This window comes from Salvelinus sp. IW2-2015, linkage group LG20, assembly GCF_002910315.2.
Source record: "Salvelinus sp. IW2-2015 linkage group LG20, ASM291031v2, whole genome shotgun sequence".
Lineage (NCBI taxonomy): Eukaryota > Metazoa > Chordata > Actinopteri > Salmoniformes > Salmonidae > Salvelinus > Salvelinus sp. IW2-2015.
The window spans coordinates 60,041,722-60,057,327 of NC_036860.1; the positions used below are offsets into that span (position 1 = coordinate 60,041,722).

Here is a 15,606-nt window from a genome sequence, read left to right on the forward strand (position 1 = left end):
CGGAGGTGTGTGTCTCTGTGTCTCCCAGACCTCTCCAGAGTGTGTGTCTCTTGTGTCTCCCAGACCTCTCCAGAGTGTGTGTTGTGTTCTGACAGTGTGTCTGTGTCTCTCTTCCTCCTCCAGACCTCTACAGAGGAACAGAAGCTGTCTCTCAGAGAGATCTACCACAACAAGCAGAGAACTGAGACCAAACGCACCGACTGGGACCTCTCTCGCACATGCAGCCCACATCACCACAGTATACACACAAACACACAGACACACAGACACACAGACACTAGCTCTAACTCTCTACTCCTCTCTCTGTTCTAGGTGTTAACTCTAGATCACACTGTTCACCTCCGTCAGTCAGACCGGACCTCCGCTTCACCTCGCCCTCCCACTTCAGCAGCCCGTCGTACCCCACCCTGCCGCACGTCTACCCCCGCGTTGGCACCCCCTGTACCCCAGTTAGCCCAGACAGCATGGCCGAGGGCAGTGCCAACCCCGGGGACACAGACTGCCCCTCCAATGCCTCTAGCCTCTCTGCCACCGCACCTACCCCACCAGGGTAGCCTCTGCTCGGATAAAAGTGGCCCCATCATCCCTTTCTACTTCCAAGCCCCTGGTGCTCCCAGCAGCCAGCAGCGCAAGGCCTTGGCCACTCAGGCCAGCGAGGACGAGGGGAGCCACACACACACCAGCAACCTGACGAAACTGGCTGTGTCTGGGAAGCACACGCACTCCCACACACTCTCCCGGGGCAACCCTCGTATGGAGAAAGCGGCATCGCTGGAAGACCCTGTGGTCGTCTCTCTGTGAGTGGCCAGAGGCTGGTTATGTTTTTATATATTCAGCCACACTAATATTGTTTATTACCAGAGAACTAGCAGGAGATAACCGTGTAACTGATGCATACTGAGCAGTAGAATAACCCGTGTAACTGATGCATACTGAGCAGTAGAATAACCCGTGTAACTGATGCATTCTGAGCAGTAGAATAACCCGTGTAACTGATGCATTCTGAGCAGTAGAATAACCCGTGTAACTGATACATTATGAGCAGTAGAATAACCCGTGTAACTGATGCGTACTGACAGTAGAATAACCCGTGTAACTGATGCATACTGAGCAGTAGAATAACCCGTGTAACTGATGCGTACTGAGCAGTAGAATAACCCGTGTAACTGATGCGTACTGAGCAGTAGAATAACCTGTGTAACTGATGCATACTGAGCAGTAGAATAACCCGTGTAACTGATGCGTACTGAGCAGTAGAATAACCCATGTAACTGATGCGTACTGAGCAGTAGAATAACCCGTGTAACTGATGCATACTGAGCAGTAGAATAACCCGTGTAACTGATGCATACTGAGCAGTAGAATAACCCGTGTAACTGATGCATACTGAGCAGTAGAATAACCCGTGTAACTGATGCGTACTGAGCAGTAGAATAACCCGTGTAACTGATGCGTACTGAGCAGTAGAATAACCCGTGTAACTGATGCGTACTGAGCAGTAGAATAACCCGTGTAACTGATGCGTACTGAGCAGTAGAATAACCCGTGTAACTGATGCGTACTGAGCAGTAGAATACCCGTGTAACTGATGCGTACTGAGCAGTAGAATAACCCGTGTAACTGATGCGTACTGAGCAGTAGATAAAACCCGTGTAACTGATGCGTACTGAGCAGTAGAATAACCCGTGTAACTGATGCGTACTGAGCAGTAGAATAACCCGTGTAACTGATGCGTCTGAGCAGTAGAATAAACCCGTGTATGCATGACGTTCTCGAGAGTAGAATAACCGTGTAACTGATGCGTACTGAGCAGTAGAATAACCCGTGTAACTGATGCGTTCTGAGCAGTAGAATAACCCGGTAAACTGATGCGCTCTGAGCAGTAGAATAACCCGTGTAACTGATGCGTCTGAGCAGTAGAATAACCGTGTAACTGATGCGTTCTGAGCAGTAGAATAAACCCGTGTAACTGATGCGGTTCTGAAGCAGTGAATAACCCGTGTAACTGATGCGTTCTGAGCAGTAGAATAACCCGTGTAACTGATCGTTCTGAGCAGTAGAATAACCCGTGTAACTGATGCGTCTCTGAGCAGGAGAATAACCCGTGTAACTGATGCGTCTGGAGAATACAGCAGCTAGAATAACCCGTGTAACTGATTGCGTACTGAGCAGTAGATAACCCGTGTAACTGATGCGTTACTGAGCAGTAGAATAACCCGTGTAACTGATGCGTTCTGCAGCTAGTAAATAACCCGTGTAACTGATGCGTCTGAGCAGTAGAATAAACCCGTGTAACTGATGCGTTCTGAGCAGTAGAATAACCCGTGTAACTGATGCTTCTGAGCAGTAGAATAACCCGTGTAACTGATGCGTCTGAGCAGTGAATAACCGTGTAACTGATGCGTACTGAGCAGTAGAATAAACCCGTGTAACTGATGCGTACTGAGCCAGTAGAATAACCCGTGTAACGTCTGATGCCGTCACCTGAGCAGTAGAATAAACCCGTGTAACTGATGCGTCTGAGCAGTAGAATAACCCGTGTAACTGATGCGTTCTGAGCAGTAGAATAACCCGTGTTAACTGATGCGTTCTGAGCAGTAGAATAACCCGTGTAACTGATGCGTTCTGAGCAGAGAATAACCCGTGTAACTGATGCGTTGAGCAGAAATAACGTGCTACTGATGCGTCTGAGCAGTAGAATAACCCGTTAACTGATGCGTACTGAGCAGTAGAATAACCCGTGTAACTGATGCGTTCTGAGCAGTAGAATAACCCGTGTAACTGATGCGTTTCTGAGCGTAGAAATACCCGTGTAACTGATGCGTTACTGAGCAGTAGAATAACCCGTGTAACTGATGCGTTCTGAGCAGTAGAATAACCCGTGTAACTGAATGCGTTCTGAGCAGTAGAATAACCCGTGTAACTGATGCGTTCTGAGCCAGTAGAATAACCCGTGTAACTGATGCGCTTACTGAGCAGTAGAATAACCCGTGTAACTGATCGCTTCTGAGCAGTAGATAACCCGCGTAACTGATGCGTTTCTGAGCAGTAGAATAACCCGTGTAACACTGATGCGTACTGAGCAGTAGAATAACCCGTGTAACTGATGCGTTCTGGCAGTAGAATAACCCGGTACAACCTGATGCTTCTGAGCAGTAGAATAACCCGTGTAACTGATGCGTTCTGAGCAGTAGAATAACCCGTGTAACTGATGCGTACTGAGCAGTAGAATAACCCGTGTAACTGATGCGTACTGAGCAGTAGAAAACCCGTGTAACTGATGCGTTCTGAGCAGTAGAATAACCCGGTGTAACTGATGCGTTCTGAGCAGTAGAATAACCCGTGTAACTGATGCTTCTGAGCAGTTCAGTAGAATAACCCGTGAACTGATGCGTTCTGAGCAGTTAGAAACCCGTTGTAACTGATGCGTTCTGAGCAGTAGAATACACCGTCGTAACTGATGCGTTCTGAGCAGTAGAATAACCCGTGAAACTCGATGCGATAACCTGAGCAGTAGATAAACCCGTCGTAACTGATGCGATCTGAGCAGTAGAATAACCCTGTAACTGATGCGTTCTGAGCAGTAGAATAACCCGCGTAACTGATGCGTTCTGAGCAGTAGAATACCCGTGTAACTGATGCGTCTGAGCAGTGGAATAACCGCTGTAACTGATGCTACTGAGCAGTAGAATAACCCGTCGTAACTGAATGCTTCCTGAGCAAGTAGAATAAACCCGTGTAACTGATGCTTAACTGAGCAGTAGAATAACCCGTGTAACTGAATCTCTGTCGCGCGCGCGCGCTGAGCAGTAGAATAACCCGTGTAACTGATGCATTCTGAGCAGTACTCCTTCTTTCTCCTCTTCCCATTCACTCTCTTCCCAATATTCCCAACTTCCTATCCTCCCCTCTTTCTCCAGGCTGAGAGAGAATCTGAGGGAGAAACACTGTCGTCATGTAGCTGATCTGAAGGCTTACTATGAGGCGGAGATCAAACTCCTCAGAGACAAACTGGACCTGAGAGACCTGCCACACGACCTAGAGCAGAGCAACCACACACTCGGACAGAGGTGTGTGTGTGTGTGTGTGTGTGTGTGTGTGTGTGTGTGCGCACGCTTGTTTTACTATCCTCGTGGGTACCGGAAATCCCCAAAGTCCTCACATGGATAGTAAAACAAGGAAGATTCTCCCTCGTGGGGACAAAGACCATTTTAGGCTTAGGGGTTAGAATTGGGGTTAGGGGTTGGCTTTAGGGTTAGAATTGGGGTTAGGGGTTAAGGTTAGGGCTGTGTGTGTGTGTGATCTAACCTGTGGTTGTTGTAATACCAGGTGTGCTCAGCTAGAGAGGGCTCTGTCTGAAGCCAGCAGCCGTATCCAGGAGCTGGAGAACAAGAACTCCATCCTGGAAAAACAACTGGTAAGATGCCTTTTATACCCCTAGAGGTGTGTGTGTGTGCGTAACAAGCTCTGCTTTCTCTGACAGGCTGACTGGCCGGAGCGCTACGACACAGCCTGCTCCACGGCAACGTCCCTGCAGCAGCGATTGGACGAAAACAGGCGGTCAGTCAGGGAGAAGGACGCCTCAGCTGGCCGCCTCAGGACCCGGGTCCGGCAGCTAGAGGAGGCCTTGGAGAACGCCTGCAGAGAAACAGAAGAGAAGGAGGCCAGGAGGGAGAGGGAGTACAAGATGCTGCAGGACGTGAGTTCTGTACTTATACTAAACTAGTTAAGTAAACCCAGATCTCTGGTCTCTGACTGTCTGGGAAAGACTACCTTCTAGGTGTTGTAGTCTGAGAGATCTCCTGCAGAACTGTACCTCTGTGTTTTCAACACCAACCAGTCTTTTATCTGAGCAGCTTACTTATTACCTACTGATGTGTGCAGATGGTCTTGTAATAGGCTATTTGGCTGTAGCTCAAGTGTGTGCGTGTGTGTGTGTGTGTGGCCATGATGACTTAAGAGTTGTGTGTGTTTTTGCCTCAGCTTCTGGGGGAGTATGACTCTCTGAGGAAAGAGCACGAGGGGGTGAAGGTAACTGATCTATTAGTGATGTCTGTTTCTGTGTTATTCCACCTCGACAAGAACAGGTGACACGTTGTACTACTAATATTTCAACCTTATTTCTCTGTCAACAGGACAACCTGATATCTTCAGAGAACAAGCTGTTTGATGCCAACGAGCAGATCTCTAGACTAAAAAGGTAACATGAAGCATCCAACACCAAGACCTGCAGGGACACCTTATTTCTTTGTCTTGTCTATGAAAACCAACATCTACAGGATAGATAAGCTAGGTGAATCATGACAGAGTTTTTGGAATTTGTCCATATCTGACATCAGTTGTTGAGTGACATTAATGCAGGATCCTTTGACTAAGAGAGAGTTCTTCTCTTGGTGACTATCTATTTTGGCAACCAAAGCATAGACAGGACCTGCATGTATCGTGTGCCAGGTTTTCTTTCTTTGTCATTATTTGGACCCAGCAACAGTGGAGAGATATAGGATGTCTGTCCTATCACCCACACACTCTTCCCTCTATCTATCTGTCTGTGACCCTCTCCTCCTCAGGGTGATCTGTAACAGTCTTCCCCCTCCGTCTGTCTGTGACCCTCTCCTCTTCAGGGTGATCTGTAACAGTCTTCCCCCTCCGTCTGTCTGTGACCCTTCCTCTTCAGGGTGATCTGTAACAGTCTTCCCCCTCCGTCTGTCTGTGACCCTCTCCTCTTCAGGGTGATCTGTAACAGTCTTCCCCCTCCGTCTGTCTGTGCCCTCTCCTCTTCAGGGTGATCTTTAACAGGTCTTCCCCCTCCGTCTGTCTGTGACCCTCTCCTCTTCAGGGTGATCTGTAACAGTCTTCCCCCTCCGTCTGTCTGTGACCCTCTCCTCCTCAGGGTGATCTGTAAGATGGAGAGCCAGGTGAATCAACTGGATTATGTGAACCAAGCCAGGAGTCGCCAGGCCGTCCAGAACCACACACAGTCCTCTGGAGCTGGGTAAGGTCTCCTCAACTCATGCATCCATGTTGTGCTTCCATTAGGTCCCAAAGCAGGTCTGACAGTAGCTGTTGTTACTGTTGTTAAACCCCTCCAGTCTGTCTGTCTGTTTGACAGTAGCTGTTTTTACTGTTATCCCTCCAGTCTGTACCACCATCCGGACCTGCTGCTGTCCCCCAGCAAACACCCTCGGCAACAAGAATCCACATATAGGATATCTCCTTGCCCTCAAACTGACCAATCACATAGCACCAGGAAGTCTCCTCGTCCTCAAACTGACCAATCGCAGAGTTACAGGATGTCTCCTTGCCCTCAAACTGACCAATTGGGCAGCTACAGGAAGTCTCCCTGTCCTCAAACTGACCAATCAGGCAACTCGGGCCACACTGGCAGCAGGAGGTGTGGTTGAGGTTAACTTGTGGTTGTAGTGTTAACTTAAGAATATTTCCTCTTAATTCCTTTTCCCCTTGATTTAACCATGCTTATAAAGCTGACCAGTTTACCTCACCCTTGTCCTGTAGGTGTTCGTCCCCTCCAGAGAGTGAGCAGCCCCAGAACCAGGGTGGGGGTGTGAGGGAGGCTCGGGGGCCTCTGACCCCACTGATGAGGGCCCTGATAGAGCTTGAGGAGACCAGGACCACTGAGGGCCGGGCCCCCTGTAAGACCAGCCACAGTACCACTGACTCACTTTCACTGGCCCTACTGTAAGACACAGTCCTCATCCCACAGTAGGCCTTCCACTCACTTACTAACTCATGTCACTCTCCACTCAATCGTTAATGCTGGGCTGGAACACTGGCCTTCAGCATGACTCATTCATTGGCTCCAGTCTTACATTTTCTGCTAACGCTAGCTTTTACCATGGAGGTTGTGTTTCCCCTGACCTCAGCCGTTTGGATATTTGTTTTTCATTTCATCTGATACCAGCAAATTAAGATTCTGTCTTGTGAAAATGTAGTGATTTGCAAACAGATATTATCTTGGCAGTGCTAAGGAAATTAGCAGCTCTTAAGTTGAAACAACCTGTTTCTCTACTCTGAAAGACCCATCAACAGTAAAAACTTCAATGTGGTTCACTCTGAAAGCATCTGTTTCTGGGAGTGTTTTTCTCATTTGTCATTTGTCTCTATGTGTCTGTGTTGCAGGGTTGGGCAGCCGGAGGCCTACTGTTGGCTTCATAGAGAGAAACCTCAGAGAACCACAAACACAGGACCTTGACAGGGCTATGGAGGATGTGGCTGGCCTAGAGACGGAAATGTCCGGGACAGTCAGGGGTGTGTCTCTGCTGAGAGCCCAGAGAAGTCTGTCTCCAGAAGGCCACAGGTCCTCCTCTCTGCCCCCCCGCACCCAGAGGACCACCTTCCCCCCTACTACACCCAGTACGTCTGTTTTTCTCATCACTCCTTTATCGGGGTTGGGTTGAATGCATTCAGTTGTGCTACTGACTAGGTATCCACTTTCTCTTCCTGGTGTATCTCAATACTCTATTACCTAATGTGTACTTTTGTGTATGTGGAGACTAGTTCACTATGTTAAGTGATTTCACTAATCTAGTGTTATTTTGTTTTAGCTAAGAGGGAGACCCTAATGATGCCTCTGTCAGCTAAGTCCAGCCCCAAACGCTGTCCTGCAGAGAACTACTCCACTGCCTTTGGCAACCCACCACCACGACAACAGCTACACAACAGGTAGTAGTACCCGTGGACTACAGGACCCTTCCTTAGCCGAATCTTTGCACCCTTGGTTAAAATGCTTACTGTTTGTTACGTGCGTGATCGCTCCAACTCCAGCTACGGTATTTGATATGTTGAGCCTTAGAGTTCAGAGTTGTGATTGTCTGTTTCAGGTTTGACGTGGCGTTAGACCAGAGACGCCACTCCTTCCACAACTCCAGCCCCAGGAAGAGACTGTTCCCAGAAGGTGTTTGACTTACCTCCCTGACTCCTGGTTAGTGTGTTCAGTTGAATAGTTCCCTAACACTACTGCCCTGTTTCTTTCTCCTCCAGCCTCCCAGCGGTCGTCTGGTGGCTCAGTGGAGTCCTCAGGCAGTGTTGACCCCCAGGAGGGTGTCTTTGGGCTGGGCTGGCAGGAGCAAGGGACTGGGGGGTCATGCTCAGACCTCCAGGACCCAGGGACAGACCTCCAGACCAGGCTCCACTCCCTGGCCGACGCTGAGAGGATGTTAGACGAGCTCACTATGGAGAAACAACAGGTGAGACAGACTGTTACAAGGTTCTTATAGATACACTATGACAGGGACAGGCCACTCACTAGCAATGTACAATTTCCACAAGACGAAACATGCCTTTTACCCATAGCCCTACCCCTAGACACCTGTACAGTGCATTTGGAAAGTATTCAGACCCCTTCCCTTTTTCCACATTTTGTTACGTTACAGCCTTATTCTAAAATTGATTAAATAATGACAAAGCGGAAACAGGTTTTTAGATTTTTTTGCAAATGTATAAAAAAACAACTGAAATAGCTTATTTACATAAGTATTCATATCCTTTGTTATGAGACTCGAAATTGATCTCAGGTGCATCTGTTCCCATTGATCATACTTGAGATGTTTCTACAACTTGATTGGAGTTCACCTGTGGTCAATTCAATTGATTGGACATGATTTGAAAAGGCACACACTTGTCTATATAAGGTCCCACAGTTGACAGTGCATGTCAGAGAAAAAAAACAAGCCATGAGGTCGACGGAATTGTGCATAGAGCTCCGAGTCAGGATTATGTCTGCAGCATTTGAAGGTCGACAAGAACACAGTGGCCTCCCATCATTTTTAAATGGATGAAGTTTGGAACCACTAAGACTTCCTAGAGCTGGCTGTCCGGGCCAAACTGAGCAAGTAATGGTGAAACTGAAGAATATAATACTAGCTTGGTCATACAAAAATTGTAGAATTGAACATTGTAGGCTATAAAGATTATTATTATAATTATTTAGACGCTCCCCATTCAACCTGACAGCGCTTGAGAGGATCTGCAGAGGAGAATGGGAGAAACTCCCCAAGATTCTCTGGTCTGATGAAACCAAGATTGAATTTTTTGCACTGAATGCCAAGCATCACGTCTGGAGGAAACCTGGCACCATCCCTACGGTGAAACGTGGTGGTGTCAGCATCATGTAGTGGGGATGTTTTTCAGCGGCAGGGACTGGGAGATTAGTCAGGATTGAGGGAAAGATGAACGGAGCAAACTACAGAGATATCCTTAATGAAAACCTGCTCCAGAGCGCTCAGGACCTCAGACTGGGGGCAAAGGTTCACCTTCCAACAGGACAATGACCCTAAGGACACAGTCAAGACAACGCAGGAGTGGCTTCGGGACAAGTCTCAATGTTCTTGAGAGGCCCAGCCAGAGCCCGGACTTGAACCCGAGAGACCTGAAAATAGCTGTGCAGCGATGCTCCCCATTCAACCTGACAGCGCTTGAGAGGATCTGCAGAGAAGAATGGGAGAAACTCCCCAAATACAGGTGTGCCAAGCTTGTAGAGTCATACCCAAGGAAACTGGAGGCTGTAATCACTGCCAAAGGTGCTTCAACAAAGTAAAGGGTCTGAATACTTATGTAAATGTGATATTTCAGTTTTTTTAAATTGCAAACATTTCTAAAAAACTGTTTTGTGTGTGTGTATATTGATGAGGATAAAAAATAACAATCAATTTTAGTATAAGGCTGTAACAAAATGTGGAAAAAATCAAGGGGTCTGAATGCACTGTAGATCTGTAAAGATTGGATGGCAATAAGCAATGCAGTGGAATCAACCTACCAGAGCAATATTACCATATAGTTCATATCCATCCAACCTCTTTGAAATCTACAGGGAGTTCTTAGGGACAGGGGCTAGGAGTTTAGTTTGGGTAACGTTGATTCTGGGTTTGCACGGCTTCGTATTTTATTAATGGTTTATATCTATTAATGACGGAGGCAGTCCTCCTAATATATTCCTGTTATATAACCTGGCTTTATGGTTTTACAACCACTCCACTCTTAATGACTTCTATTTATAGCTGGATTCATATATTCCGCCTGGCCTGTCCCGCTCTGCTCTGTCCTCCTGCTCTGTTTTGACTGAGGGGTGCTAACCCCGTTACCCGTCAGCAAGCTTACGTACACGCCTGCGTCTGCCCAGCGCAACACAAACAAACACACACACACTGCAGGGCAGCCTGCCTGCCTGGTTAATCTGATTTAATCTGAGTGCTATGAAGTGAGTTGATGCATTGGTTATATATTTATTTATTCATGGTATTAATTTGTGTGTGTTTGTGCAGATTGAGTCAGCGTTGAGCCGGATGCCTGGATCTGGTGGGAGGGTGAGCTTGCAGACCAGGTTAGATGAGGTAAGGTTACAGTCACACCAAACCTGCTAGGCCTCATTACATATCAGTAAAAACCATGACTGGGTTGAAAATGCATATTTTTGTTGTCATGAACATGTTTGTTTGAGGAAGTAGACTCTTGTATGGCAATTTGAATAGTATTTTGAATGGAACACTACAGAGATGGGATATCACTTCAATACAGAGGTCTTTGTGTACGGTATGTGTGAATGTTTAAAGCTGTTCTAGCTTAATGACTGTTCCCCTACTCCCCAGGTGGCCTTAGAGAACCGTCTAGAGAGAGTAAACCGTGACCTGGGTTCCATCCGCATGACCCTGAAGAGGTTCCATGTTCTACGCTCCTCTGCCAACATATAGCAATGTTTTTATTAGATGACGTCATAGGTAGGGCCTAGAGTTTTTCTGGTCAGTTTGCATGGTCAGGAAATACTCCTGGTCCTAGCTATAGATGACTAGATATCAACTCTGTGTCCTAGTTATAGAACTAGTTCTAATTTTCTGTGCTGTAGATTGATACAGAGCCCATATTGTCCTCTCTTAACTCTCTCTCTGTATCATGACCCACAGTCTTTTCTACACATATAACTCGGGGATATTTTTCTATATGTTTGGAAGAGCTCACTATTTGTGGAGTATATTTTTTTGAAATGCGCAGATTTGTAAAGTCGTTTACTTTTTTTTTCATGTTTAAAAAATACAAATATTATATGCTTTACTTGCCATATTCAAGTCAATTATGTCGATTTTTCAATATGGAAGAACCTCCTAATATCCAGCAGAGACATGTACCCATCTGGAATGTATCACTGCCACTTCTGTCTACATTTTTATGCATTGTTTTAAAATGTTTTATTCATCGTACACCGCATACAATTGTATTTATTACATTGCATTTTTATGTGTTCATTACAATGGTGCGTTTAAAAAAAAGAATTATAATAATAATCTTTATAGCCTACAATGTTCAATTCTACAATTTTTGTATGACCAAGCTAGTATTATATTCTTCAGTTTCACCATTACTTGATCCTTTACAAAAACCTTGTACTGTAGCACATTTTTAATTGCTTTCCATTTTTATATATATATTTTTTATCTCCTTTGAACATTCCATTTGTTTTGTGTTAATTCCATGTTGTGAAGGGAGGGATTTCACCAGTACCTAACCACCCTCTCTTCTCTGTATACTATGGATCTCATGCAAAAACCAAACCAGCACACATTTGAAATAACAAACACACACAAGTACACTGCTTGTTGTAATGCATGGTAGTTGCACTGTTTCAGTTTCTTTGGTCAAGTTGTGTTTTATTAACATTTTTTGCAATGACTTGAAATGAACCTCACTGGAACAAAAAATGTACTGTTTGCGCACAATAAATAATGCTTACATTATTACAACACCTATGTGGGTTGTCATTACCAGGTTTTCTTTTTTTACCTAGGCAAATCAGTTAAGAACTAATTCTTATTTACAATGACGGCCTACACAGGACGACACTGGGCCAATTGTGCACCGCCCTATGGGACTCCCAATTACAGCCAGATGTGATACAGCCTGGATTCGAACCAGGGTGTCTGTAGTGACACCTCAAGCACTGAGATTCAGTGCCTTAGACCGCTGTGCCACAGTCAGAGTCCTCATCTATATAGAATAAATAGTTTCTGTTACACAAATCATTCAAAGATATTCAATTTGGCCATCAGTGTCCAAAACTGGGTCCATGACTACTGTTGATTTAGTACATTTGTACTCTACTGTAGGCCTTCATGTTTTATAAAGCACCTTGTAGAGGTACCGTGCAGGTCTGTGATTAATCTGTAGCCACTGGGGGGCGCTTTCTGTCTAACCGACAGTACAGAACATGTATATGAAGTCGGACATACTGTATGATTAGGATGCAACGCTTTAGCGACGTAAGATGTAGCATACAACCACGACCTGGTCATTTGCTACGTCATTGTCCAATAGAAGGATAATGTTGCCCATGACTATGTTTAGGCTGTCATTGAAGGGCAGAGCGAGACCGGAGGAACATAACCCGTCAGCTTTATTCTCAAAGGGGAAACAGCAGGCAGACATCCAAATAAGTGGAATGGCATTCAGACTAGAATAGCCGGACAAATAGTCTATGTCAAAGGAACTTGATGCAGAGAGGTCTTGGGATAGATAGTCTTCTTTTTGGTGCCAGTCGTGGTCAGGCAGACAGTAAAAGGACACTCAATGCGTTGACGGCAGTGCCGCTATTGGAGCAAAAGACGTGGATGGATGCAGAATTATTTGCAAATTTGCTGGGTTAGCTTGCTAAATTATAGCCTGACATTTTATTTAGGTGTCATTGGTTATAGTTAAGCAATTTCTTAGCCAATAAACTGTGTATTTGGACAAATTCCAGGAAATCGAACAGCGCATTGGAAGAATGCAGTGAGGAGTGTCCATCACTTTGCTGGTGAGTGTTCTTCGAATCTTGACTTGGCGTTTGATTGAAGACAGCGAGCAGCTCGAGAGCTGAGGCCATATGCAGTGGTGTAGTGGAGCTTATACGCATGTATACGCCACGTATTTTTCATTGGACATTGCGTATACACTGCTTAATCCCCACGATGCGTATCAAAATAGTGTTGTGGAGGTATACACCATATCAATGAATAAGGCTGATTGAACAGATCAGAATGTCAGACCCGGCGCCAGGAAAAGGTGACTACGGGCCCATTTGAAACCGGCGAGGGGGCAAATCAATTTGTGTGTGTGTGTGTGTGTGTGTGGGGGGGGGTTGCATTGGAATTATATTGAATTCTACTTATATCACAATAAACATGACGTTGATATGCCTAGACTCTGAGATCATTGAGTGCTTTTGAAGTGCCAGGTAGGCTACAGATTTCGCGCCAATCCGCTGCAGTGTATCAACACAATGGACAGCGCTCTGCACACTAAAGCAAGGCCGTTTTGGTAATGAATGTAGGCTTCAAGAGATATTCACCTATTACAAACAGCCTATGTGAATGCAGCCATACACACAGCTGTCTAACCAAAATATGGAACAAATGAATGCCAACACACCAGGTACCAGGTAGGCTAGTAGGCCTAGTAAACAAAATATCAGATTTATAAAGGCATGACACAATCAGTATTTAGGTTAGTTACTTAAACAGTAAACAAACGCAGTAAACAAAAGGCAAATTAAAATCCAAATAACCAAAACATAGCCTACAGCCCTCGAACTCAACTCAGGACCTCAAAACCATTTCCACTGCATTTTTCATTATTCCCCTCTAATCATGGTCTGACAATGGTGTAAAGTACTTAAGTAAAAATACTTGAAAGTACTTCTTAAGTAGTTTTTTGGGGTATCTGTACTTCACTATTTATATTTTTGACTACTTTTACTTCACTACATTCCTTCAGAAAATATTGTACTTTTTACTCCATACATTTTCCTTGACACCCAAAAGGACAGGAAAATTGTCCAATTCACGCACTTATCAACAGAACATCCCTGGTTATCCCTACTGCTTTTGATCTGGAGTACTTACTAAACACACATGCTTCGCTTGTAAATTATGTCTGAATGTTGGAGTAATTTAAAAAACAAGAAAATATTGGCGTCTGGTTTGCTTAATATAACAAATTTGAAATTATTTATACTTTTACTTTTGATACTTAAGTGTATTTTAGTAATTACATTTCCTTTTGATACTTAGGTATATTTTAAACCAAATACTTTTACTTGGTGACTTTTACTTGAGTCATTTTCTATTAAGGGATCTTTACTTTTACTCAAGTATGACAATTGGGTACTTTTTACACCACTGTGGTCTGATTTAGACCTGGGACACCAGGTGGGTGCAATTTTTTAAAATGTTATTTAACTAGGCAAGTCAGTTAAGAACAAATTCTTATTTTCAATGACGGCCTAGGAACAGTGTGTTAATTGCCTTGTTCAGGGGCAGAACGACAGATTTTTACCTTGTCAGCTCGGGGATTCGATCTTGCAACCTTTCAGTTATAAGTCTAATGCGCTAACCACTAGGCTACCTGCCGCCCCTAAAGTAATTAACAGGTAGAAAAGAAAACAAGTAGGCTCTAGACCTCGTACGGTAAGAGTTGAATACCCCTGGCCTACAGCCTACTACAGTGAGATGAAGCCATGCACATCTGACTTGCCAAATAAATAGGCCTATAGGCTGCTTCAAACATAGAACATCATGTTGCTCATGAGTTCAGCAACACATTGTGATACGGCACACTACACTTCTGTCAATCAAATTCGACCCACGCAATCAATTAAGCCAGTGGTTCCCAAACTTGTTATAGTCCCGTACCCCTTCAAACATTCAACCTCCAGCTGCATACCCCTCTAGCACCAGGGTCAGCGTACTCTCAAATGTTGTTTTTTGCCATCATTGTAAGCCTGCCACACACACACTATACAATACATTTATTAAACATAAGAATGAGTGTGAGTTTTTGTCACAACCCAGCTCGTGGGAAATGACAAAGAGCTCTTATAGGACAGGGCACAAATAATAATATAATAATTATCAATCATTTTGCTCTTTATTTAGCCATCTTACATAACAAATCTTATTTGTTCATCAAAAATGTTGAATAACTCACCACAGGTTAATGAGAAGGGTGAGCTTGAAAGGATGCACATAACTCTACAATGTTGGGTTGCATTGGAGAGAGTCTCAGTCTTAAATCATTTTCCACACACGGTCTGTATTTAGTTTTCATGCTAGTGAAGGCCAAGAATCCACTCTCACATAGGTACATGGTTGCAAAGGGCATCAGTGTCTTAACAGCACGATTTGCCAAGGCAGGGTTCTCTGAGCGCAGCCCAATCCAGAAACCTGGCAGTGGCTTCTAATGAAATTACATTTTCACAGAACCGCTTGTTGCAATTCCGATGAGGCTCTCTTGTTCAGATATCGGTAAGTGGACTGGAGAAAGGGATAACGAATCCAGTTGTTTGTGTCGTCCGTTTCGGGAAAGTACCTGCGTAATTGCGTCCCCAGCTGACTCAGGTGCTTCGCTATATCACATTTGACATTGTCCGTAAGCTTGAGTTCATTTGCACACAAAAAATCATACAATGATGGAAAGACCTGTGTGTTGTCCTTGTTAATGCAGACAAAGATCTCCAACTTCTTAATCATAGCCTCAATTCTGTCCCGCACATTGAATATAGTTGCGGAGAGTCCCTGTAATCCTAGATTCAGATCATTCAGGCGAGAAAAACATCACCCAGATAGG

General features: G+C 44.9%; 1 protein-coding gene across 1 annotated transcript in view; it reads left to right on the forward strand.

The window, feature by feature from the left end:
* Positions 1-11,749, forward strand: part of LOC111981272 (M-phase phosphoprotein 9) — a 25,233-nt gene extending 13,484 nt beyond the window's left edge. Inside the window, 18 exon segments of the mRNA XM_070449536.1 lie at positions 124-361; positions 364-543; positions 546-614; positions 617-797; positions 3,921-4,070; positions 4,330-4,417; positions 4,484-4,699; positions 4,984-5,031; positions 5,136-5,200; positions 5,891-5,992; positions 6,137-6,391; positions 6,514-6,650; positions 7,138-7,371; positions 7,563-7,680; positions 7,839-7,912; positions 7,999-8,204; positions 10,278-10,346; positions 10,602-11,749. Of these exon segments, the coding sequence (XP_070305637.1) occupies positions 124-361; positions 364-543; positions 546-614; positions 617-797; positions 3,921-4,070; positions 4,330-4,417; positions 4,484-4,699; positions 4,984-5,031; positions 5,136-5,200; positions 5,891-5,992; positions 6,137-6,391; positions 6,514-6,650; positions 7,138-7,371; positions 7,563-7,680; positions 7,839-7,912; positions 7,999-8,204; positions 10,278-10,346; positions 10,602-10,703 (2,532 nt within the window). The 3' untranslated portion in view covers positions 10,704-11,749.
* The last annotated feature ends 3,857 nt before the right edge of the window (positions 11,750-15,606 follow it).